The sequence below is a fragment of the Xenopus laevis genome, chromosome 2S (genome assembly GCF_017654675.1).
Source record: "Xenopus laevis strain J_2021 chromosome 2S, Xenopus_laevis_v10.1, whole genome shotgun sequence".
NCBI classification, from domain to species: Eukaryota; Metazoa; Chordata; class Amphibia; order Anura; family Pipidae; genus Xenopus; species Xenopus laevis.
In genome coordinates, this window is record NC_054374.1 from 28,320,219 (window position 1) to 28,345,584 (window position 25,366).

At 46.2% G+C, this 25,366-nt stretch overlaps 2 protein-coding genes across 2 annotated transcripts; one reads left to right on the forward strand and one right to left on the reverse strand.

Moving 5' to 3' along the window:
- Positions 1–2,862: 2,862 nt before the first annotated feature.
- Positions 2,863–12,714, reverse strand: LOC108705578 (terminal nucleotidyltransferase 5C). The gene is made up of 2 exons (XM_041583522.1): positions 12,415–12,714; positions 2,863–5,571 (listed from the first exon to the last, which is right to left on the reverse strand). Exon 2 carries the CDS (start codon positions 5,542–5,544, stop codon positions 4,366–4,368), a length of 1,179 nt encoding a protein of 392 aa, XP_041439456.1. The 5' UTR covers positions 5,545–5,571; positions 12,415–12,714; the 3' UTR covers positions 2,863–4,365.
- Positions 7,983–24,073, forward strand: LOC121400425 (protein kinase C delta type-like). The gene is made up of 10 exons (XM_041583521.1): positions 7,983–11,635; positions 13,961–14,275; positions 15,618–15,733; positions 16,080–16,244; positions 17,380–17,471; positions 18,352–18,414; positions 20,050–20,188; positions 20,832–21,023; positions 21,390–21,518; positions 23,337–24,073. The coding sequence occupies exons 2-10, from the start codon at positions 13,975–13,977 to the stop codon at positions 23,745–23,747; spliced, it is 1,608 nt and encodes a 535-aa protein (XP_041439455.1). The 5' UTR covers positions 7,983–11,635; positions 13,961–13,974; the 3' UTR covers positions 23,748–24,073.
- Positions 24,074–25,366: the final 1,293 nt, after the last annotated feature.

Sequence of the window (25,366 nt, forward strand, 5' to 3'; positions counted from 1 at the left end):
GCCTCGCTGGGCATTTCCGGGCGACAGTAGAAAAAGAATCGCCGCGTGTGAATTAGCGCAGCGATTTGCATTGACGCCAGCGCCAAAGTTAGCAAAGCTATTTCGGCTTAAAAAACACAGCGACAACTCGCCCAGCGCAGAATCGCGGCGAAATCGCGCCGTGTGCCCCTAGCCTTAAGCTGGCCATAGACGTACAGATAAAATCATACGAATCCTCATTCGTACAAATTTAATTTTTCATGCCGTGGTGCTCGGTCGTTCAGTCAGGGCCGCCATCTGGGGGCACAAGTGTACTGGGCCCAGCAGTGCTGAACTTTTCAAAAGAGCCGGGCCCCTCTTGACAGCGCCGAACAGTCTAAGTCCAGACGCGCCGGAAAAACCGAAGTCATAAAAGGAGGCGAAGTTGAAGTCCTGAAGCGACGAGTTCAATTCCACGTGTTTTTTTTTTTTTTTAATCCCCTGGCCACCAATATATTCTTTTAATACTCTATAGGCCCTGCCACCAATGTTTTTTTAAAAAAAAAAAATATTCTCTGGGGTCCATTTTTTTTTTCTTTTTAACTTGTAAGGGGGGTCCTGTCGCCAATGTTTTTTTTTTTTATATTTAAATTTATAGGGGGGGCCCTGGTCACCAATTATTTTTTTTTTTAGCTTGTAGGGAGGCCCTGAACACCAATTTAAAAAAAAAAAAAAAAAAAAACCTTGACTTATAAGGGGGCCCTGACCATCAATGTGATTTCTAATGGCAGCTCTGCGTTCAGTCAATGGGACAGGTTAGAAAATTTGTCGGCTGACGATAATATCGCTGCGTGTATTGCTGATCTGACCGTTTACAGTGGGAGACTGTCACCAGCTTTTGTCAGACAAACTTTCATACGATTGCTGTCAGGGCATAATTTATACTTCACCCTCACGCAGATTCTGGCATTGGAGTTCCACACAGCCATCTTCTGGCGCTTTAGCAATTTTCGTGAGTTTTGGCGCATGCGCAGTTGTTGCAGACTGACAAATTGCGCCAACTGCACATGCGCTGACTTGACTTGCCAATCTCCTACTCAGCTTGCCGAAGACCCGGAGGATGGCTGTGTGGAACTCAGATGTCAGTATCTGCACCAAGGGGTAAGTATAAAGTATGGGGCATTTCCCTGGGGGGCAGTTAGGCTGGGGGAAGGGGGGGTCTGCGGGGTTTTTGTTTTTTTTTGAAGGGTTGAACTAAGAGTACAGGGGGATAACTATGCTGCCATAGCAACATATACTATCTGGTACAGGCACAGCAGCCCAACTTTAGATTCTGGCAGGGACTGTAGGACACAGCAGGGTTAGTTACCCTTTATCTAAAGTTCTTACACAGTTGCCAAACTGGCAGCTGGAGCAGCCTGTGATCATTATATTAAAGTGGAAAATTGTACACAGAGTCCTGCTGCCTGGGGAGGGGGGCACAGCAATTGGCAGTTAGAGGCACTGACAGGGAGGCCCCAGAGAGTTTCAGGTCAGTGACAGGGCAGGGGCAGCGTGACATGGGAGGGTGACAAAAGACTGTTTGCTCAGGTACCAGTCCTTGTGGCAGGAGCAACATTAAAGAGGAAGTTAACCTTTCAATGACAAGTCAGCGGAGATAGAGAAATGGATGTTTGGGGTTCCTGAAATATTAAGGGGACTTTATTTCAGTGCACACCAGGGCAGAAATGCCAGAGGGAGGGCAAGAGGCCCAATTGGCAGACTGGGCTTCCAAAAAAACCACAACACCCAGGCAGTGAGATATTTCCTATTGGACCGGACTAGAGCTTCCCTATATAAACCTTTCAAGTTACCTGGTTGCTAAGGAGTCTGACCCTAGAAACAAGGCACCACTGAACAAAAGGCTAAACAGCACAAATCTAGAATTACTCTTATGTGCCCATTAAATGCACAGCGCCCCACTGGGGTGGCACTTACCCATCAGTTTAAAACACAAGTCTGTTCCACGCAGGGATTTGGCAGCCAGGAGCCTCTCCAGCCCAGGCACAGGATCAGCTGGCAGAGGGCACGGTGTCTAAGCACAACACAGCCTGACCTGCACAAGGTGTGAGCCTGACCGGCCAATGGCTGCAAACAAAGACACTGCCGAACCCAAGCTCAGCTCCCATACAGACGTGCAACTGCAACTGCCAGCCACTTATTAACCATCCTGGCAGTCAGTACCCACTATAAAATAGCCCATGGGCAGACTGGCACTCTTCTATACAAAAGCAACACCCCTACACTGGGACTATTTCAGCAGATCTTTCAACTGGCAGCATCACTGTGCCCAGGGATCACTGAGCTGTATTGTCTTATTGGGCTTTTCATAAAGGGAAAGTCAACCTCAATGGTCATTAAGGGGGGGGGGGGACTATGCAGCCATTTAATAGTACCAGTACCCAGCTCATACCCTCCTTACACTAGTGCAGGTAAAGGTGTGGATGCTGCCATACTCCTACTCAGGCGTGCCATGAAGACTTCCTCTCAAGGTCCCCACCCCATAAGTTCTTGCAGTACCCAAGGGGCCCGGTGCCAAGCATTTGTGTATGATCTGGCCCAGGGCATGGAGAGACAACCTGCAGAACAAACAGAGCGGCTCCCACTGACACTGTTTGACTTTCCATGGCTGGTTCTGCAAAAGCAACACCCGCTGGCACCCACCCAGGCATTCACCCGACCCGCTTCCCTCCAAGGATTAACTATCCATAAGCTCCTTGACCTTCTCAGCCTGGCACAGAAGTGCAGAGAGTGCCCGTACCTGTGTGTGCACATTAAAGGCACAAGACCTGCTCAGCACCCACATGTCCCACATAACTACAGATCACTGACATTTCTGAGGTACAAAAAAAAAAACTCAAACGGTTGGATTTGTCACAAAATTTATTTTGTATTTATACAGAAGAGCACAGGGCCCAAGGTGCAGTTACACAGCAGTCCTACTTATATAAGCAGATGGGTGGTTGGGGGCCCCACTGTAGGGGCCAAGCCAGGAGGCAACATTTGATGCCCATATTTGCCCGGAAGACAGACCCCTGCACCTGTTCATCCATTTCACCATTAACACAGGAGCCTAGTGGCTTCTACTCTCTACCCCAAGATCTACCTATAGGGGGCAGGAGGACTTTGGCTTTATGACAAGGAAATACCATGCAGGTGCCCCAATTGTGAAAATACAGCCCTACCCCCCCCCCCCACAGCTCCTGGCAAAAGCCAAGCTAGATTTGGGGGGCGCTACAGTTGTAAGGGGGCAGTCTGGCTTCAAAGTCTCATGGGAAACTTCATGGTAATACTGAGTGACGAGGGAATGTTTGATATGCTGTTGGGGATTGGGAGCTGTTCTGACCAGGGACCCCAGCTTTTTTGGTAAAGCCTTACAGAACCCCATTTGAGGCGGCTGGGGTGTAGAAATAAAGGAAGTACAACCAACTTCCAGAGTTAACAGCCCCCTCTGTTCAGCATTATAGAAATAACCCCTGCAGGGGGCAAATATTGGCACAGAGCTGGTGGGTTGGACAAGAGGCCAATGTAAAGTGTAAGGCAGAAACATAAGACCCACTGCTGCCAGCTTTACGCCATCCTGGAGCCCATAAAGAAGCCCCGGGCTGCAAATCCAAAAAAAAAAAAAAAAAAAAAAAAGGAGTGGGAGGTGAGCCCCACCCACAGGCAGGTTGTACATTATTATTCTGATATAAAGACTAGTGCAGGCACCATGACACTGACCCATCTCACCATTCATAACTACAACATAAAGGCTTTACTCTGAAAACACAAATCTATTGGCTCCGTAGAAACTCCTGCAACTCAGCAGAGACCCCCTCCCGAAATCACCACAACTCACACGAACACATTTTTGCATTTTTTTTGTCCAATCTTTGTTTTTATCCCATTTTTGGTTTCTGTACAATAAATAAATTCACATTTTTAATTTTTTTTTTTTTTTTCACACTTTTTTTCTAGCCCTTTACCCCTTAAAGGGACATTTAGCAAAACCCGAACCCTCTGAAGTTGGGGGGGGAGGGGGCAGTCCAGCCAGTATATGGCTGAGAGAAGCCACAAGAGGCGATGTGTGGCCCTCTAGCTATGCTGCAGCTCTCTTCAGTTGAGAGTTATAGTGGAACATAATAGGGCCGCATGCTGGTGGAGCTGCCCCCCAAAAAACAATGCATGAATAGACAGACCAGCTTTCCATTAATTTTTTTTTCTTTTTAAATAAAGTGCCCATCCTGAAGTGGGCAGCAGCAGCACTGCTCAGCAGGAGTGGTACTACAGCCAGCTGTGCCCATAGGTCAGTTGAAAAGGCAGAGGGGCAAACAAAAAAAAAACAAAATACAGCAGTTCAACATGGAGTTCTGAGTGAGGCGTGGCTTAGCTACAGGGTAGCCAGGTGGGGTACGACTGGCTGTAGGGCACGGCTGTGTTGGCGATGTAGTAGTTGCTGAAGTTGGCATCGCTGACATAGGGGGCGGGCTGGTAATAGCAGGTGACATTGGTGGCATTTGGGATAATGTTCTGCTCGGCCAACACCCGCAGGGCAAGCAGAGATATGAGGTTGAGGGTCTGCCTGCGTTCGTGGCCCATGAGGCAGACAGTGCTCTCATTGACCACCCGTCTCAGGATCATGAGGTAGTCGTACTTGCTCTTCTCCTCACCCATGAAGTGGTTCTGGAGGTAGGACTCCAACTTGCGCTGCTGCTCGAATATGTCGGAGAAGTCTATAAAGAAGCGCGAGCACATGTAGCGCTCAAGGGACTTGATCAGCTCTTTGTCGGCTGGTTTGAAGTCCCGGACCAGCAGGTTGCTGTACTTCATTAACCCCCCGCCTCGGATCTCCTCTGGGTTCTTGGTGGAGATGAGCTTGTTCCTCAGGTGGTTAAAGGCAGCCTCAAAGTCGCCGTACATGCTCTCCCCGATGACAGTGGGGTGGAAGTGCTCAGACATGGGGTTCTCAGAGCAGTCGTGATAAAAGAGCAGCGAGTCCAGAATGATCTGGAAGGAGTCCACACTGAACTCAAACTGCCGGCGGATGGAGTTGACAAACTTGAGCTCAATGTTTCTGCCGTCCTTATTGGAGAGGGAAATGAGGCTCCAGCGGTCTGTGTCTGTGAAGACCTTCACCAGCTTTTGCACATAGGCCTCCTTGAGGGTCAGGGGGCTGATTTTCTCCTTGTTGACTCCTTCTGGTAGAAAGTTCAAGAGCAAACCTATAACCACATCCTTGACAAGCTGGAACTCTGCCTCGGAGGCCAAGGAGACCCCAAAGATGAGATCCAAGTCTTTGTACCCCAGTCCATTATCTTTGACCAGGACGTGACTTGCGGCAGAGCCGTTGAGTCGGACATCCCGGACTTTGATACCAGCCTCCTCCAGGCGGCTGCGCACTTTCTGCACAATGTCCTTCAGGGTGATCTTTAGTGTAGGGAAGTTCCCGCGGCCGTGGATTGGAACCACCTCGGTGAGGAAGCTGTTTAGGCGGTTGACTTGTTCCCACGTCAGGACACTGCGAGACTTGGAAGAACTGTCGGAGCTGTTGCCTTGATCTGCCATAGCAGGAGTTGGGTGGCTTCTAGATACCTGGGTGGGAGAGGAAATGAGCCGTGAGTCGGAGGCCAATAGACAGGCTGCACAAACACACAGGGCTGTGTTACATCTGCTCTTGCCTATGTGACATGCAAATAGGGACAGGACTGCAGCGCCCAAAAACCAGGGAAAACGCAGACAACCAATTCAAAAATGAGAAGGTCATGCAGTCAAGCACTTTCATTGCAGAGCTGGGGAAATGCAGCATCACCCATAGCTCAAGGGCCTGTGGGTGCTACAGGAAACTGCTTGACTGGGTGGCATGACACTAGGATAAGGAATGGGGTGCAAACCGTTCAGTATATAGAGTGCAATAGGTTGGTAAATAGAGCAATACTTTAGCACCATTATGTGCATGCAGGACCACCCTCTCTGACCCCCTTACCAATCACTGCAACCTGGTTGCCATGGTCAGCAATACCAGCAATCAGATTAAAAGTTAAATATATTTCAGCCTCTCCTAGGAGCCCTTCATACTGAGACACCGGGACGCTACAGTGAAGGGGCTTAGCAACCAGAACACCAATGAGAAAAATAAATTTTCTACTGTCACCAGCTCAGGACAGATGTCTAGGGCAAAGAGCCACAGGGCCCAAACAAAAATCCTAACAGTGCAACTTAGGGCAGGGACATGAGTGCAGGTCACATTTCTGGTTAAACCAGTAGCCGGCACCAAGTAGCTCAGGGCACTCAATACCGGTTTAGAATAACTTTCTATGTGCCAGGTATGTATTGCCAGGGGCCACCAGTGCTTCAGTAACTTTCCCTTTAAAGCTCACTCAACTCAAGTACAACAGAAATCAGGTGGGATCCCTGTCTAGAGGTTGCCCCATTCCCCCACGTACATTCCTACCATGCTAAATGCCAGCCAGACTGGGGAACATGCAGGAAGTGAGGCAGAATTAGTAACCGGAAGAGTCAGAAGTAGTAACCGGCTCATGGAACGGATTTAGGACCTGATTAGATTAAGTGACAAGTCATTTAACCACAGACCTACTCCTAAAAATAAGTCTGAGCTGAGAAAGGCAACACGGCAGCTGCTATGCCGAGGGCCATTTCCTTCTGACTGCCATTGGGGGGGGGGGGGAGACCACTGGCAGTAGGCACTTGTATCTGGTGCTTGGAGCTAAACTCACACAGTTATGTTTAGGAATGGTTTTCCCCCCAACACCCACTAGTTTACATACAGGATAATACAAGGTCACCTTGTGCACTGCAGGTGCCTGACCCATGAGTAGATTATTGAATGATAAAAAATAGAAAGGGCAAGGTCCAGGTAGCTAGAGGCAGTGCCTAGAGACAAACTTCCCCAACCAATATGGCACTTGCGTGGCTTCAAATTTACTCCAGTTTTATTTTATTTGAGTGCTAAACCCAGATACGGCATGGCAAAGAGTTCTGACTCCCCAACATAACAATCAAGTGCAATGAGCACCACAGTGTGTAATCATGCGAGATCGGGGGGGGAAGTTTCCCAGTAACTGACAGACCTACAAACTTAAGTGGCCATAGACACACAGATCCTATTGTACGAATTGAGGATTCGTACGATTTTCGGATCGTGTGTGGCGTGTGCCGACATCTTTTGTCCGGCGGAGATCGGTCCCGCCGGAACCCAGGGCACATCGTAATCGGATATAGCCATGTTTGTTAATGGCATATCGGGGAAAGATCCGCTCGTTTGGCGATGTTGCCAAACAAGCAGATCTTTGCATCTATGGCCACCTTTAAGTGCAGGACTAGACAAAGGGATTGGAGCAGACACATCGCAATGCGACTAAACGCATGCGATGTGTCGGATGTTTTAATGAAAACGGAAGTGGAGAAATTGCAGGTAACAACTACATTAATCCGACTGTCGGATGAAAACGCAGCGCATGCGTTTAGTCTCATTGCAACGTGTCTGCTCCAATCGCTTAGTCTAGGCCTGCCCGAATACATGAATTTCCAGGAGATTCCTTTTCTCTCCGTGGGGCGAGGTTTCACTGCCTGTATCAGTACTGCCCCTGCAACCCCCAGGCATTGTCCTGCTGAACCTGTGCACCCATTTACCTGTGCCCTGGGTACCCCTGGAACTATAGCAGGGTGACTGTTACCCCAATGTTTCTATATATCTGTAACCTTGCTATGAGCCAAGGGGGGCCCAGCATGAAGGCCACTTAGTACTGACAAGTAAGCAGTCACCCCAAACATCACCCTCTTATTCAGTCCTTAAATAAAGAGAATAAACTGCATCATATCTTATACAAGGGAAAGGCAGGAATCCTCACATTGCCCTGAGCAACTTCATAGTATCTGTGTCACTGGGACAGAATGCTAGAATCTCAGCTGCCATAAAGCAGGGCAGGACTGCTGCTTCCAATGGTGATCAGACAGGATCTGTGCAGCCACTGGGACAGAATGCTCTGTTATACAGATAGCTAGAATCTCAGCTGCCATAAAGCATGTCGGGATTGACAGGGAGAGGCCATGTCGGAAACACCGGGGCGGGTTCCCCTATAGTAGGCCGAGAGCACAGACAGTTATGGCATCACACACAAACCGCTTTAGTCTCAGCACAGACTGGGTAATCGGAAAATATTATTTCTGTTGAGTGGAACAGCCATCCGGAAGCTTCTGGAAACAATTTAGCCTTTTCTTCCATGGACAGATTCCGGCCCAGGGTTAAAATAATACAGAAACGAGCCGGGGAATAAGGGGAAACTGTAGGGATTCATCGGAGCAGACAAGAGAGAGACTTTAGTACAGTAACCGAGCACTGCAATGATATCTAAGGGCTCCCCCAAGATAGATAAAAGCAGAGGAAAACAAAAACATCAGGCAGTAATGTCACTGGGGCCCCTGCAGAAGGGAGTACAGGAGAAGCAGGTGCTGCCGAGGAGCCTGTAGGAGAGAGTCACCCGAGCGCTACAAGCAGCAGTTAGTCACCTTCACTGCCACTTATCTGATTCCTGAGTCCCACTGTTAATTACTAGAGCCACAGCAAACAACCCGGCTACTTCTCTTTTCATATCAGTTGGGTTGAGGGATGAGCCCAGCGCCATGTGCTGTACATGCAGAGACATGCCCACAGCCAATCAGGAGAGGGGATGCAGGGAGTTACAGCTAATCTACCTTAGAAGTACTACCAAGGAACGGAGAATTATTGAATAGTTTTGCCCCTCATTAGATGCCAGGTTCTGTGCCACCTTCGGGAGATGCAGCAGAGTGTAAGCTTGTGAGCAGGATTCTGGTTTACTTTGTAACCCCCATTATAAATGAATGTAAAGTGCAGCCTAACTTGCTGGCAATATATAAATGAGGAGTGGCGACTGGAACAGACCCTGGTACCATGGTAGGTGGGCAGCTTGTGTGGTTCTAGTTGGTTTGGCACATACCACATGGGTTCATGTCCAGAGTCTAAAGGTGACCATAGACTTAGAGATCAGTTTGTTTGGCAATGTCTCCAAACGAGCGGATAGCTCCCCGATATGCCCACATTGAAGTGGCCAATATCAGGCTGATCCGATCATGGGCCCAACAATCGGATCAATAGAGGCCAAACGGGCGGTCAGATTGCGGGACCGCGTCAACGTAAAGATGCGGCCGCTATTAGACGGGATTTTGTAACCTGCCCGATCAGCATCTGCCAGAATTCAGGTGAGCTCTACACACGGGCCGATAAGCTACCGACTTGGTCTGTCGGCAGCTTTTAATCGGCCTGTGTATGGGGGCTTTAAGGCTAATGCCACAAGGGCTGTATATACATGGGAGGTACCCATGTGCCTTTAGCCTAAAGGGATGGGGTCGCTACCTATGCATGGGTGCTCTCACCAGGCTGCACCTTATATACAAACCAAGGCCATTCACTAGCTAGAGGCAACACAAATAAAATCTCAGAAACCCACCTCTATTAGGGGGGCAATAGAATTGCAGCCTACTAAGTGCTGCTTAAAGGCGAAGTAAATCCTGTTCTCCCCTTCAAAATGCCAAGCAGAGTTAAGAGGCGTCACTTCTCCTTTAAGGACAGTTCCCACCTATAAATCTTAAGAGCAATTTCACTGTGGGGGGGACAGATAGTGCCCCCTTTAACAAGTCCCTGTATGAAGCAGTTTGATGAGGGGCCTTCCTGCAATTATGCCGGCGTCTGAACCGCAACTTCCAGATAAGCCTCCTCAGTGAGGCACCGTCAGCAAGTCACATACCCGCCATTCCATACAGGCTTGTGATGTCAGACACAGAACCCGATCCCCCAGCTCATTCCTATGCACTGGAGTCAGAAGGGTCCCAAGAGGGTCGGTAATGGGCGTAGGAACCAGCACAATCCTGTATTGTGACACCGGCAGCCCTCAAACCTTCTGCCCTTTCCCTAAAGGATATATTTAGCAGCAACGTAACCCAATCTCCCCGCAACAAAGCCAAGTGTGTGCTCTGAACGTTGGGGCCCGGGGCCAGAATTTAACCCCATGTGCAGAGAAAGTGTTGCTGCGTCTGGGGACAAGTATAGCACCATTCCCCCCCATTGTATGTGGGAGTCATCCTATGAACCCAGAATGATTCCGGAAAGAATATCACAGGACCACGGGGAGCACTGGGCTAAGATGGCACAAGCTGTACCTTCACACTTTAATAAAGTCCATCCCATACTAACATGTAAAGATTGCAAGCTCCCGGGACAAAAAAAAAAAAGCAGAGGAGCTGCACAGAGCAGCTAGGATGCCCGTCTGCTGTTCTACCCATGCGAGAGGGAACACGCTGTACCTGCATGGGTGGGGGTGAGGGGCTCCGGCTATATTTAGGGCCAGTGACACCCTGCAAGGCAGAGCTAATAAGGTAAGAAGAGGAGGATGGGGCAGATATACAGCCTCACTGGCCAGAAGACTATCAGACCCAATAGCAGGGCTAGTGTGGGCAGAATCACGGGTACAGTTGGCACCCACTGTAAAGCCCTACAACCCCCCGCACCAGCCTCGCCACGTTATTTAGGAAAGAGATTGGACACTGGGCAGCCACTGCCAGACCCTCCACCCTGCACAGGGGGCGGCACATCCCAATAAAATGTAGTTACAACCCGCCAGATACTGCCAATAGGAGAGAAGACATCTGCCTGGCACACCAACCGGATCTCCACACAGAACAGTAGCTCATCTGTTCTCACTCAAGGGTCCCAGGAATTGACAGACACCCCCACCACCAAACGGCCAGCACATTAGGGGTTAACACGCATGGCCCACAATGTCTGCCACATACATGGAGGTCACTAGATAAAGGGGATGTGGGCTCTTAAAACGATGTAGCTCACAATTAGGAGGGAACAGCACTCACCCAGCAGCCCCTTCCTGCCATGGACTGAACAAGCGTCATTTTCCTCTGCCACCAACCCAGTTACAGGGAACCAAACGGATACTGTAGTTCGTTCTCGAGAAAGGGGCACCCACAGAGTTAAGTCACGTTTGTCACTAACCAGTTAATACTGAGCTCAGAACCAGAGTCCACTAACACTCTTCCACTATATAGACTCTCCTGCCTGGCACAGCACCACCAGCCATAACTACGTACAACATGCACTGGCACAGCAGCTGTAAGGCACCACCAGCCATACCCAGTCTAATAACTATAGCCAGTCCAACATGGCTGGTGCCCGGCAAGCCCACAGTGCTGTGGCATGTGCCGCCATATAAATGTCTCGGCTTCTTATAGAAAAGGCTCAGGGCACAATAGGAAAAGGTTGAGCAGAAGAGCTCTTTGGGGCAGATCACAAGAACGCAATTCACATGCACAGACCAGGCAGCCAATCTCCTGTCAAATACTTTACTCATGATCAAGTGGACGGTACAATCAACTCCCAGCACCCCAGTTACAACTCCTGATACACCAGCAGCATGCAAAGAAGTAGCGCCATGTTCTAGCAGCCACCCAGGACCCTCACAGAGCCAATAAGGACCCAGCCCTGGGACACATCATAGACGCTGGCATTCCTAGAACAGAGAGGCCCCCCCAGCTATACAGTGACTGAGCCCACTCACAATCTGCTACAAACTGCCCCCTCCAGGGGATAAAGCACATGGCTCTGCCCCAGGTAAGTTGCAGTCTTTCCAGAGCACTATACAATAAGTGCCCACCCCCAATAAACTCATGTGTCACCCAACAACTGCACCCCATATGCCAGCAACCCCCCCAACTCACTCCCATAGTGCCAAGCAAGCCCCCCACCCCCAGCTTTACTTCCCAGCATACACTGGCCCTAAATCAGCTACTGACCTATAACTCCCAGCAGCCTCACTCGCAAATCCCCCCACAGCAGAGCTACAACTCCCAGCAGCCTCACTCCCAAATCCCCCCAGCTTGAGCAACAACTCCCAGCAGCCTCACTCCCAAATCCCCCCCAGCTTGAGCTACAACTCCCAGCAGCCTCACTCCCAAACCCCACCAGCTTGAGCAACAACTCCCAGAAGCCTCACTCCCAAATACCCCTACAACTCCCAGCAGCCTCACTCCCAAATCCCCCCAGCTTGAGCAACAACTCCCAGCAGCCTCACTCCCAAACCCCCCCAGCTTGAGCAACAACTCCCAGAAGCCTCACTCCCAAATACCCCTACAACTCCCAGCAGCCTCACTCCCAAATCCCCCCACAGCTGAGCGACAACTCCCAGCAACCTCAATCCCAAATACCCCCAGCTGAGCTACAACTCCCAGCAGCCTCACTCCTGATTCGCCCCTTTACAACTCCCTGGATTCCTCTCCCAGCGGACCGTATAGCAAACACTGTACGTGTGAGTAGCGCAGCAACCTGAGCCCCCACAAGCCGCGGAGAGAGAAGGAGGGTTTCACTTCCACTCGGGGACAAGTCGCACTCACCTGGGTAGCGGGTCAGAGTAAGCGGCGTTTGGACTGACAGATAGAGCTCTGCTTCCTTCTGCTGCAAATTATCTTTCCGCTAACTGACTGCCAGCCGGCCCTGTTAGCGCCTTATATAATCGCGAGTGAACTTGACTTGTACAGATCCTTCCGCCTCTCGTTTTCTATTTTTTTTCACCATTTTGTCAAATTGTCCCACCGCCTCTGTGTATCTGACAGCCCGGGAGGGGTGTCCTTCTAATAGCCGAGTTCCCGTCACTGCCCACCTGAAGCAAGATAATTGTAAAGATAAAGTTTCCTCGCAGGCTTTAACTGCGCTATTGAAACATCTAGCGGTATCCCTCCGCCACTTCTACTTTTGATTGGCCCTAGGCATGAATGGTTGCTTAGAGACAGATAAATAATGGGAGGAGTCTCGCGTATCAAGCCCAGGAACCTTCTGTGTTTTTTACCTACTTCTTTTATCCGTGTGCAGGGCAGCCATCAGGGTGGGACAGGGGGGAGAGTTGTAGGGGGGTCCGAGGGTAAGGGGGACCCCGGCCACTCCACACTTACTTGATTAGCCGGGCCCCCCATCTTTCTGAGAGCTGCTGACTTCCGGAAGGCATGAATGTTTAAGGGGCCCTGGCCACCAATTTTCTTATAATGTGGGGGGGGCCTGGCCACCAATTTTGGCCACCAATTTTTTTTTCTCATGTGGGGTCCTAGCCACCAATATTTTTTAATGGGGGGGGCCTAGCCACAAATGTTTTTTTATGGGGGGCCCTGACCACCAATATCTTTTTATTTTTTATTAACATGTGGGAACCCTAGCCACCAATATTTTTTTCGTTTTTTTACTGTGTGGTGGGGAGGGTGGACCTGTAGGTGGGGCTTGCGGTGGGTGCAGCCCAAGGGGCCCAGGAAATTTTGTCGTATGGGGCCCTGCGATTTCTGATGGCGGTCCTGCTGAGTAGTAAGACCATGTTGTACTTACCCTTAACTCAGGAGCTCTAATGAGAAAGCAGCAGCCAATTAATATATGTTTTAATATATGTTTTAAAGGTTAAATGCAGGGGCGTAACTACAGAGGAAGCAGACCCTGCGCCTGCAGGGGGGCCCAGGAGGTATATGGGGCCCCATGAGGCCCTAATTAATAAATCAAAACAATATATATTGGTAAAACAGGGCAACCTCTCAATATGTTGGGGACCCTAAAATTAATTTGCTGTGGGGCCCAGTAACATCTAGTTACGCCACTGGTTAAATGGCAGCTAAAGGCAATATTTAACTACAATCTGTACACGAAACACAGAAAGAAATCACCATTAATAATTTTATTTCTTGTTGATGCTGATGATTTATATCAGACTTGCCCTGATACACGGCTGCACATGTGACCGTATAGTGCACATGCCACTGTGACAGTTGGTCGTATACAGTTAGTGACAGTTGGTCACAGCTCCGTCTTGTACAGTTAGTGACAGTTGGTCTCAGTACATGGTTTGACTCAGACCAGCGTGCATCTCACTGAGTCTCACTTGCGTTTTTTTTTCCCTGTGGAAAGTGAATTCCCCAATTATGGGAGATAAATTGCCTCCAGCGATGGAGAAGAGTACTCCTCCAATAAGGAGTGAGGAAAAGCAACAACTTTTTGCTGCTACTAAGGCAGAGATGGAAAAGGAGAAAGGGGATACCATCACGGCCAAGAGAACGATGGACATCAGCGCTGAAAAGGAAAGTGGGAGAAAAAGGAAGAAAAAGGTGAAACATCAGTGCAGTGACAACATCAAGGAGGAGGATTATACGGAAAAAGAAAAGAAGAAAGAAAAGAAGGAAAGAAAAAGACCCCGAAATGATGAGGACCCAATCAAAACAGAGGGTAATTAAAAACAAGTCATTTTAAATGAAGCTGGGATGCTGCTATTATGTATTTATGGGTAAACAGCACAGTTTGTAATGTGGATTTTAATGAAAGCCTGGGGGGGCTAAACCTATTTAAAGAAAATTTATAGATCGGCCTAATTTGTCTGTCTGTCTATCAATCTAGCTAGATGTCTTTCAATCTTTGCTCCTACAAGTTTCTCTGGTCAATATGTATGTCAGTTTGTATCTATAGCTGCCTGTCTGCAGTTTTTCCAACTGACTTCTGTGTGTATTAAAACTTACTTACAGGGATACTGAACCATCTCAACAGATTGTTTTGGTTGCTGTGTGGCTTTTTTTCTAGTCAAAAGACTTCAAACCATAAAATAATATATTGAACATTTCCCATTTCTAATTACAGAAAGATCCATTATCTGGAAAACCCCAGGTCCTGAGCATTCTGTATAACAGGTCCCATATCTGTAAAAGCATAGTTTCACTGCCCTCCCTTTCACTGCTCTTTCTTACCAAAAAAAGGGAAAGTTGTGCTCACCACTAATTTTTAATCCATTAAGCGGGGGTGCAATGAGGCTGTGACCACAAAATACATATAGACAAATACAAGAGGTCCTTTGGACTCAAGCCATTATTAATATATTTAAGACATGGAGACATTTTGTGCATTCAGCTACTAAAAAATGCCTTACCCTTTAAACAAAACAGGGATTGTTTGTCCATATATTGTAAAATATTTAAGATGGCCAACTACGCCAACAATGACTTTTTATTGTGTTATTACAGAGAAAAAGGAAATCATTTTTAAAATTTAGAATTATTTGATTTAAATATAGTCTATAAGGGATAGCTTTCCCATAATTTAGAGCTTTCTGGATAATGGGTTTCTAAATAATGGATTCCATTCCTGTATTATGTACCCTGTACAGGTATGGGACCTGTTATCCAGAATGGGACCTGAGGGGTTCCAGATAAATCTTTTCTTTTTAACTTTCTGGATAATGGGTTTCCGGATAACGGATTACTAACATTTTTAAAGATATTAGAAGTGACTTTGGAGTTAGTGGAGGTTAGCACTTGGCCTGCAGCTCCATTCTTTTATATGTTCACAGAACTCATTGCAAACATTATCTATTATGCTTACTGATAAATTATATAGTTCTATCAAATTATCTCTCATAAGCGAACCAGTATAGATTTTGTAATATGTACTTTTGTGGAAAGCTAAGTACAATCTCATATTAAATAAATGCCAATATGCACAAGGGAAACATTTTCCCAGTGTTTTCTGTGTTTTCCAATAACTACTTTAATTCTTTTTATTTGTCTGCCTTTTTCTCTAGAAGCAGGAAGTGAGCAGAAGAGGCCCCACCAAGAAGAAGAAGAAGAAGTTCCTCTCCATGTTGCAGTCAGCACGTGTAAGATCCACGCATTGCTTGGGATTGGTTCCTTTGGCAAAGTAAGTGATGAACATTTGGGAACTGTTTGTCAGAATCAGTTAGGGCCAATTGTCCCTAACAAGCCTGGAATTATAGGAAAGCCCCAGAAATGTTGGGAGGCAGCAGGTGGCAACTTTTTAAAATAATTATTTGTTCCTTGCTGCTGTGACCTGTTCATAAACTTTCATTCCAACGCTCTTGTCAGTGGCTAGATCTCTCATTAATGTTTATCTTCTACAGGTAGGATAAAGTGTAGATGCAAGCCATGTCTCACCATACTGTAACAAGTGTAGTGGCCTAGGCTGAGGTTAATCCACCCCCAGAAATAAACTTCTAATCATATATCTTTTTCTGTATTTTTTTCAGGTGATGTTGGCATCTCTGCCCAACAAGAGCCAGCACGTGGCCATAAAGGTCATAAAGAAGTGCTGCCAGGACCAACTTAGTGAAACCCTCACTGAGGCTCACGTGCTGAAGATGGCTGCTGGATGCCCATTCCTTTGTCAAGGATATGGATCCTTCCATACTCAGGTACAAGATAGTGTCAAAACATTAATGGCATTGTATCTATCAAAGGGTGAAGTAGAACTTGCCACAGTTCACCAGAGAGAAATTTCATAGCTCTCACTTTTATGGGAATTAAAGGGGTTCGTTTATTAAACTGTGAACTATGCCTATTAAAATCCCAACCAATTTTTCACTTTATCTATTTGTCTCTAATCTAATTGATTCACTTCAAATCTGTATCTATCGACTATCTGTCTATATGTCTTTGTATTAATTTGCCTTTCTGTGTAAGTGTCTATATGTTTATCTCTATGATAACATATCTGTATCTATGTAAGCTGAATATATCTCCCAGCCTATCTCTATATCGGTCAGTGCCTATTTAACTGACTATACATGATTTCTCTATCTTTTGTTAGCCTCCTCAAACACAAAATCCATTATTGACTTCTGTCTTGTGCTGTAATGTAGGGGTCTCCTGCCAGTTGCCCTATTTTTTATCATATCATGGGCTCAATAATGGGGTTAGCAATACTTACAGATCCTTCTGCATTACAGTGTCGCACTGGCCCACCGGGATACCTGGAAAACTCCCGGTGGGCCAAGGTGTCAGTGGGCCCTCATGCTGCTAAACTTTTGGTCTATTTCATGGCCATTACCTTTTTCTATGAGAACAAAGAGGCTAAATAGATGGAATAATTGATTATAGTATGTAAAGAAAACAGACTAGGAGAATAGAAGTTGATTGAGGAGAGGAAGAATAATAGTACTGAGAGGGGCCCCTGGTCTAAGGTTTTTGGGTGGGCCCTGGTCTTAGGTTTTTGGGTGGGCCCCTGGTGTCCCAGTCCGACACTGCTCCATTATGGGAACCTTGCACCAACAATGTCTGCAGTAGATATATTTACTAAGAATTTCCAAGTTGGAGTTTCTTCAGCCATAACATCAGTGTGTGTATAGTAATGTCAATGCAGCCTCATAATTTGATCATCTTCATCAGGATAATATGACAAGAAAGAACTTGAAAGACAATAGATCAGCTTTCCTCTTAAAATAAAAAAAAACAAACAATAGTTTTATGCAAAAAGTCATAATCATTCATGTGTGTTGGGGTCATATATGTTTGGGCTTTAGAAGCTTTTTCTTTTCTTTCTCCAACCAGCGGCATGCTGTTATGGTCATGGAGTACATCAGCGGAGGGACCTTGGATCAAAAGATTCTGGATTCAGGACTTCTGAAGATGAACTCAGTAAAGTAAGTGGCTCATTGTGTGATAGGAATAAGACATTAAAAAGGCAGTGAGGGGTGTTACCTAGAGGACCTAGATGTTTATAGTCCATATGAAAGCAAGGAAACGGTCACCATTTTGTTTTTTCCACTATAATTTTATTACAGCACTTGAGAAATATTACTTGTTTTATGTGTATCTGATGATGTAATCAACAATTAGACAACTACATTCACTTTATGCCATTATTATACTCTCATGTATTTTTGTTTATGACTATGACTACAGAAAAAATAGGCAATAGTGTAGTAAGAATCCAGGATTCATGGCAAAGGGAAGTGGGGCTACTGGACAGCACTTTTTAAAAGAGCTGTCCAGTAGCCCCACTTCCCTTTGCCATGAATCCTGGATTCTTACTACACTATTGCCTATTTTTTCTGTAGTCATAGCCATAAACAAAAATACATGAGAGTATAATAATGGCATAAAGTGAATGTAGTTGTCTAATATTCTCATATTTGCATGAGACTGGATGCATTTGTATCGTTGTTATTAAAGTAATAGATGGCATGTAACTGTGTGTTAAAAGCTTAATTTAAGAATTTAGGTGTTAGGTACAGGGCTAGGCTGTGCCTTGTGGCTGCTGGTGACCTCTAGCCTACATAAAATGATTGGATACCCACATCCACCCACCTACTGCACATATGTGTGTGTGTGTGTGTGTGTGTGTGTGCGCACACTTTGTGCCTTTTTTGTTGCACTGTGGTACTTGCCATAGGATAATAAATGAGACCTAATTAAGTATAGTAAGCACAGTTCTGATTAAGGAAGAACAATAGACTAGAGTAAATATTATTTATTCATTATAACTTTTAAATAATGGTTGCTGTTTTTTTTCCCCCAAAGATTCTACGCAGCGGAGATGGTTTGCGCCCTGCAGTATCTCCACTCAAATGGGATTATCCATCGGTATGTTGCAAAAAACTCTCACTATATTTCTGTGTTTATTCTTCATTTCAATTTAAGATTGTATCACAAATCACACTGTTCATAGCAGAGAAGAGTTTAAAAAAAAAAAATCAATATATTTGTTGAATTCAAGGGGTCCTTCACCCAAAAACTTTTTTTTTTTATTTGCACTGTGAAGCAAAATGGGTGTTTAAGCAGCTTTTCAATGCATTAGAAATATATTCAATCATTTTACACTTGTACATGCAGGGCTGGTCCTATCAAATGTGGGGCCCAATTGGGACCATGTTGGCGGGGCCCCTAGACAAAATGTTGCTGGCTACTGACACACCAAGTATTTAGGAAAATAAGGGCATACAGGCACAAAATAGAAAAGAAAGGCTAGACAAGGTAACATAATAGGGGCACACAGGGTAAGAGAGAGAGGGAGGAAATAGGAGAGTGGACTGGGCCAATTAGTTTGGGGCAGGCTGGGCCGATTCAGCTTGGGAGCAGGCTTGGTTGGATTGGGGGCAGGCAGGGCCTATCAAGGTTGGAGGAAAGCTGGGCCTATGAGAGTTGGGGGCAGGCTAGACCTATGGATTTGGGGATGGGCTGGACTCTCAAAGTTGGGGGCAGGCCAGGCAGCATCATGTGCTGAGGGAAATATTATCTGTGCTGCCCTGTGGTGCGGGGCCCCCCAGAGGTGCGGGGCCCAATTGGGCCCAATTGGTCCAATTGGCCTAAGGCCGGCCCTGTGTACATGTAATTGCTTTTAAAAGCAATATATGTCTGAGTTTTTACATTCTCTGCACTCATGGCTCTGTCTCCTGAAACAACACTCCCAGCAGTCACAGGAGCTGCTTTCAGAAGCAGTGGCCCACCTTAAACAACACTTTTTGCATACACTAACTACAAGAACTTACATGTCTGTGGGGCACTTTCATCCCAACTTTGCTGTCCAAACGACCTCCTTCTGAACACTGAAGTACTGCCATGAGCTCCTGGATCTCTCCCATTGCCTGAAAGCCCTCAGCCCAGCACATGTGCAGTAGTGACAGCCAAAAGTTTGCAGCTGTGCAGGAGAGGGAGCTGGCTTCTGGTGTTGCGAGTTGTTTTGTTTTCGCTTTTTTGCATGTTGCCCTATAATATCAAAACAATGCCTTTAGTATTTTGTAAATAATGACATTTTAAGACATTTTATAGAAAAAAAGTATTTGGTTTCAAGCCCCAATGTTCCTTGTGACTGCGGATTCAGGTGTCTGTGTTACACCTTAAGGTACAATATTAAGGAAAACAGTTGAATCAAACAGCTCCAGGCAGTATTATTAAACTGCAATGTGTTTATTAGCAGTGTAGGCACACTACATGTTTATTTATCAAGTCTTTATTTGATAAATGGCTTTGCCTGAAACATGTAGTGTGCCTACACTGCTAATAAACACATTGCAGTTTAAAAATCCTGCCTGGAGCTGTGTGATTCAACAGTTTTCCTGAATATTGTACATTTTATACTTGGTCATTGTTTTATTATTTTTCCATTATGAAATTTTTTTTTATATGTGCAGCTCCATATTTGTTATCCTTTTATAACTTTGAAATATCACTGACCTGCTTTTCATTTTCATTTTCTCAACCCTAATCTGTACCTTGTAGAGATTTCAAAGCAAATAATGTCCTAGTGACCAACAAGGGACATATTAAGATTCTCGACTTTGGAATGGCGGTTGAGGGCATCTTTGGAGAGAAAAAAGCCAGAGGAGTAGTAGGAACATTGCCCTACCTGGCCCCTGAGGTAAGAGACTCCAAGCAAATGCATATTGCACTGAGGTGTTAGGTTTCTGATCAATGAAGCAAATTGAGGGAGAATGATTTGATTGTGCTTATTATCCAACTTCTTAAAAGTTGCTAGCCAGGGATAAAGAGTTAGGATGCATATACTGTATCATTCATTGAATCAAAAATGTTACCTCTCATTATCTTTCTCTTTTAGATATGGTTTTGCCATTGCCATAGCTGCATGATGATATTCAGATTTTGTAGTCTACCCTTAAAGAAGAAAACTGAACAATGGATTAGGCTCATAATTATGCACCTAATGCTTTGGGCTTCAATACAAGGCCTAAACCTCTATCACAGTCCCTTAACAGTAAAGATTTGTGCCTCCATAGAAGCCCCTGCTAGAAATGCTTCTGTCAGTTACCTCTGTTTATAGACAGATAGGTATAGATGTATATAATATAAAACAAGATACAAGACATAGTAGTAATTAAGGCTACTATAATTATTTATAGGGCTGCTGTAACACTGGCCTTGTACACTAAGAAAAAAATGAATTCTCATTAATTTGTCCAAAACAAATGATGTGAATAGGTACAACAATGCATAAGTAAAAACACTGGGTAATTATAATGCTCTACGTGTTTTTTCTTTTCTAGGTAATCAGAGATGAGGAGTATGATGCAGGAATAGACTGGTGGAGCCTTGGAATCACCATATATAAGATGGCCACCGGATCTCATCCATTCGGCTTGGAAAATTACTCCTCAAACTTCACCAACGACATTCTGTATAAGGAGCCCTACATTCCAGAATGGCTCAACAAACAACTGCAAGATCTCCTGCGAAAGGTGAATATAGGAACTACAAGGGATGTCACTAGCTCTGCTATACAGGCCTGTATTTCTAGCAAGGCCACAAACACCCAGACATAGGGTGGCTCAAATGAAGGGATGGCATGTCACCCAGCTGCACCTGCAATTTGTTTAAATGTGATCTGTGTAAGATCAAAGAATGCAGTTGCACACGATCCTGGGGTGGTGGAGGATGCTGGCCTCTGGGGGCCCTGAAGAGAAATTCGGTCCTGTTGCTGTCATATATCTATTTCTGGGTGTGATAACGTTGTACAGATCTAGCTGGCACTTTGTGATATGAATGGCAGGTATTTAACTCCAACAATATATATAAATCACTGATCTCTTTTTCTTATACTTTAGCTACTGACGAAAGATCCTAAGAAGCGTCTTGGCCGGAATGGGAACATTCGGAAGCACCCATTTTTCCGTTCCATCAATTGGGTGAACCTAGAAAAGCTGAATGTACCACCCCCTTCCAAACCAAAAACAGTAAGTACATGTCTGCCGTATGAATGACACAAATTTGCTCATTACACTTTGCTCATCCACCAGTGCCACTGCCCTACTATTATGCTAAGTATTGGATCTGTTATCCACACTGCACACAAAACTGGTAAACAGTTCACTGAATTGTTTTATATAATGAATCAGCTATACATTTTTGCCTAATTCACTTTGTCATGATAAAGCAATACCATGTATATAAAGTTTAGCAGCCCAGCATTCTGTAAATTCAAGGAAAAGAATAACTAGACTGCTCCATTGTTTTTAACTGCTGGTCCCCTGCACAGTGTCGTGTCTGCAACTGCATTAAACCCTCTCCCTGTACTTGCCAACAAAGTGCAGAGATGAACAGCGGATTTGGTGCAGCCACTCAATAGACTTTAAGGCAGTGGGGTTGATTCAGTAGGGACAGTAGGTGCAGGGCAGGTCTTGACTGGGAGTCAAAAAAGGCTCTAGCATTCCAAGTACACAAAGGTACAAACAGCACCCACCAGCCCACTAAATAGTGACTTTCTATGGCATCATACAGCAGCCCATAGATTGTCAGTCTGAGCCTGGAGCAGGGGGATTTTATAGCTAAAATGGATAGTAGTTTAGTTCTGATGTGAGAACTGTAGAGTGTAATTTTTCCTAATTCTGTGTAACCCTAGAACATTTTTCAAATTTCCTTCTGGAAACTTCTGAAAATAAGTAGCCGGAAGACTAAAAGTACTTTAACAACTTTGTGTCTCTAACTCTTTTATGTTCATTACACTGGAGAGATAAGCCTGTTATTCGGCCATTACCCTCCCAACTCTGGTTTATTCACTGGGGCACTCAAAAGCATCCTCTCAATGACAATCACCGCTAGCATTCTCAACATTCTCTTAGGTTTCAAGTAACTTCTTATCTAGAGGCTCAAATGTCCTTCTAGTATCTCCCAGCTTTAATAGAGAAAAAAAAATCCAGAAACACCAAACATTTCAATTACGGAATAATACAATTACACAAGGAGGTGCACCTTTAACTAAAACTAGTAAATGGGTAAAAAATCTTCTTTCCATACTATCTGATCTGATCTGTACAAGCAGATAATATGGACAGGGCTAGGCTAGAATTGACCCTTTGAAAAACTCGGTTATCCTGCTCCAATAAAAAGAAAAGCAGTATTTATTGATTGTGATAGACATTTAAAGGACAAGGAAAGTCTAAAATAGAAGGCTAGAAATGCTGTATTTTGTATACTAAACATAAACATGAACTTACTGCACCACAAAGCCTAAGCAAACAAATGATTTATGCTTTCAAAGTTGGCCACAGGGGGCCACCATCTTGTAACTTTGCCTGACCCTGACCCTGCACATGCTCAGTGTGGTCTGGGCTGCTTAGGGGTCTTCATAAGCAAAGCTGCTTGAATTCTACATGGCAGGTAAGTAAGGCGGGGGCTCCCCCTGCTGTTCATAAGTATGATTGTTTCCCTGCAGAGCATTTAGGGACTGTCTGACAATTCCTATCCACAGCAGTAAATGAAGGGAGAATTTCACTGCATACAGTCAGGTTTCTTATAAAAACGGTACACATTTTTTAATTAAAGTATATTGGAGATAGGTTTCTTTTTCATTAAAGAAAGTAAAAATGGGATTTTATTTTTTTGCCTTTCCTTGTCCTTTAATATTTTGTATTAGAGTAATTACTAGTGGTGTCCAGTTTACGTTACATTTGTTACTGTAATATTAATTTCACTGCAACGTCAGCAGATGTTCAGTATTATGAAGTTATTTTATTGTGACTGAAAAATAAGATAAATATATTGCTTTACTGCAGGTGCCATCGGTGGATTTCGGCAAGACAATTGAAGAGCCGCTGTCGTTGTTGGAGTCTATAAAATACAAGATTTCTTCAGAATGCCTCACGCCGTCATCCGAGTTGGAGCACCCAAGCCATTGTTGGACATCCAGGAATCTCTGCCATTGTCAGGCCCAACCAATGGCCATCAACTCTCCATACCATCCGTTTCCATTTGGTCCTTTTGGCTTCTCCGCCCAGCCTTACACTGCATATTGGCCTCATGTCGGCTTCTACCAACAGCCTTTTCCATCAGTTCCTTATAATCTCCATCCTTTCCTTGGTCCTGTTATTAGACCTCCGCCAGTTTCAGTCTTAGTCCCAGTTTATCATAACCTCCCTCTTGATGTCGTCAACACCCCTTGGCCTTTTCCATCACACCTGCAGTAACCATTGTCCTTTTGCTCTATCATTGGCCCTTAACATCTTGAGTCTCTGGCCTTTGTCACTTTTCCCTAACGCTTATTTTTGACCCTTCGTTGTTAATAACACTTGTTCTTTCCATCTGCCTCTAGCCTTTTCCAATGGCTACTGTCTCTGTCCCATTACATCGGCCTTTTCCATCACTCACTGTTTCTGCAGTGACCCATTCAACCGCCTTTACTTCTAGCCCTTACCACCGGGTACTGTCTCTGGCCCTCACCATCAGCCCCAACATTGGCCCATTCCATTGGCCTTCACCTCTAGCCCTTAACATTGGCTGCTGTCTCTGGCCCTCACCACCAGCCCCAACACTGGCCCATTCGATCGGGCTTTATCTCTAGCCCATAACATCGGCTACTGTCTCTAGCCCACTCCAATGGCCCAAACACTGGCCCATTCCATCGGCCTTCACCTCTAGCCCTTAACATCGGCTGCTCTCTCTGGCCCTCACCACCGGCCCCAACACTGGCCCATTCCATCGGCCTTTACCTCTAGCCCATAACATCGGCTACTGTCTCTAGCCCACTCCAATGGCCCAAACACTGGCCCATTCCATCGGCCTTCACCTCTAGCCCTTAACTTCGACTGCTGTCTCTGGCCCTCACCACCGGCCCCAACACTGGCCCATTCCATCGGCCTTTATCTCTAGCCCATAACATCGGCTACTGTCTCTAGCCCACTCCACTGGCCCCAACACTTGCCCGTTCCATCGGCCTTCACCTCTAGCCATTAACATCGGCTACTGTCTCTAGCCCACTCCACCGGCCCAAACACTGGCCCATTCCATCGGCCTTCACCTCTAGCCCTTAACATCGGCTGCTGTCTCTGGCCCTCACCACCGGCCCCAACACTGGCCCATTCCATCGGCCTTTACCTCTAGCCCATGACATCGGCTACTGTCTCTGGCCCTCACCACCGGCCCCAACACTGGCCCATTCCATCGGCCTTTACCTCTAGCCCATAACATCGGCTACTGTCTCTGGCCCTCACCACCGGCCCCAACACTGGCACATTCCATCGGCCTTTACCTCTAGCCCATAACATCGGCTACTGTCTCTGGCCCTCACCACCGGCCCCAACACTGGCCCATTCCATCGGCCTTTACCTCTAGCCCATAACATCGGCTACTGTCTCTAGCCCACTCCACCGGCCCAAACACTGGCCCATTCCATCGGCCTTCACCTCTGGCCCATAACATCGGCTGCTGTCTCTGGCCCTCACCATCGGCCCCAACACTGGCCCATTCCATCGGCCTTTACCTCTAGCCCATAACATCGGCTCCTGTCTCTGGCCCTCACCACCGGCCCCAACACTGGCCCATTCCATTGGCCTTTACCTCTAGCCCATAACATCGGCTACTGTCTCTAGCCCACTCCACCGGCCCAAACACTGGCCTATTCCATCGGCCTTCACCTCTAGCCCATAACATCGGCTACTAACTCTAGCCCACTCCACCGGCCCAAACACTGGCCCATTCCATCGGCCTTTTACTCTAGCCCTTAACATCGGCCGCTGTCTCTGGCCCTCACCACCGGCCCCAACACTGGCCCATTCCATCGGCCTTTAACTCTAGCCCATAACATCGG

What these genes read in the sequence shown, in the direction of transcription:
- LOC121400425 (XM_041583521.1), top strand. Translation starts at nt 13,975, where the DNA reads ATGGGAGATAAATTGCCTCCAGCGATGGAGAAGAGTACTCCTCCAATA. An exon ending in GGATTGGTTCCTTTGGCAAA is followed by an intron (nt 15,734 to 16,079) that starts GTAAGTGATGAA and finishes TATTTTTTTCAG; the next exon opens with GTGATGTTGGCATCTCTGCC. An exon ending in ATGGATCCTTCCATACTCAG is followed by an intron (nt 16,245 to 17,379) that starts GTACAAGATAGT and finishes TTCTCCAACCAG; the next exon opens with CGGCATGCTGTTATGGTCAT.
- LOC108705578 (XM_041583522.1), bottom strand. Translation starts at nt 5,544, where the DNA reads ATGGCAGATCAAGGCAACAGCTCCGACAGTTCTTCCAAGTCTCGCAGT.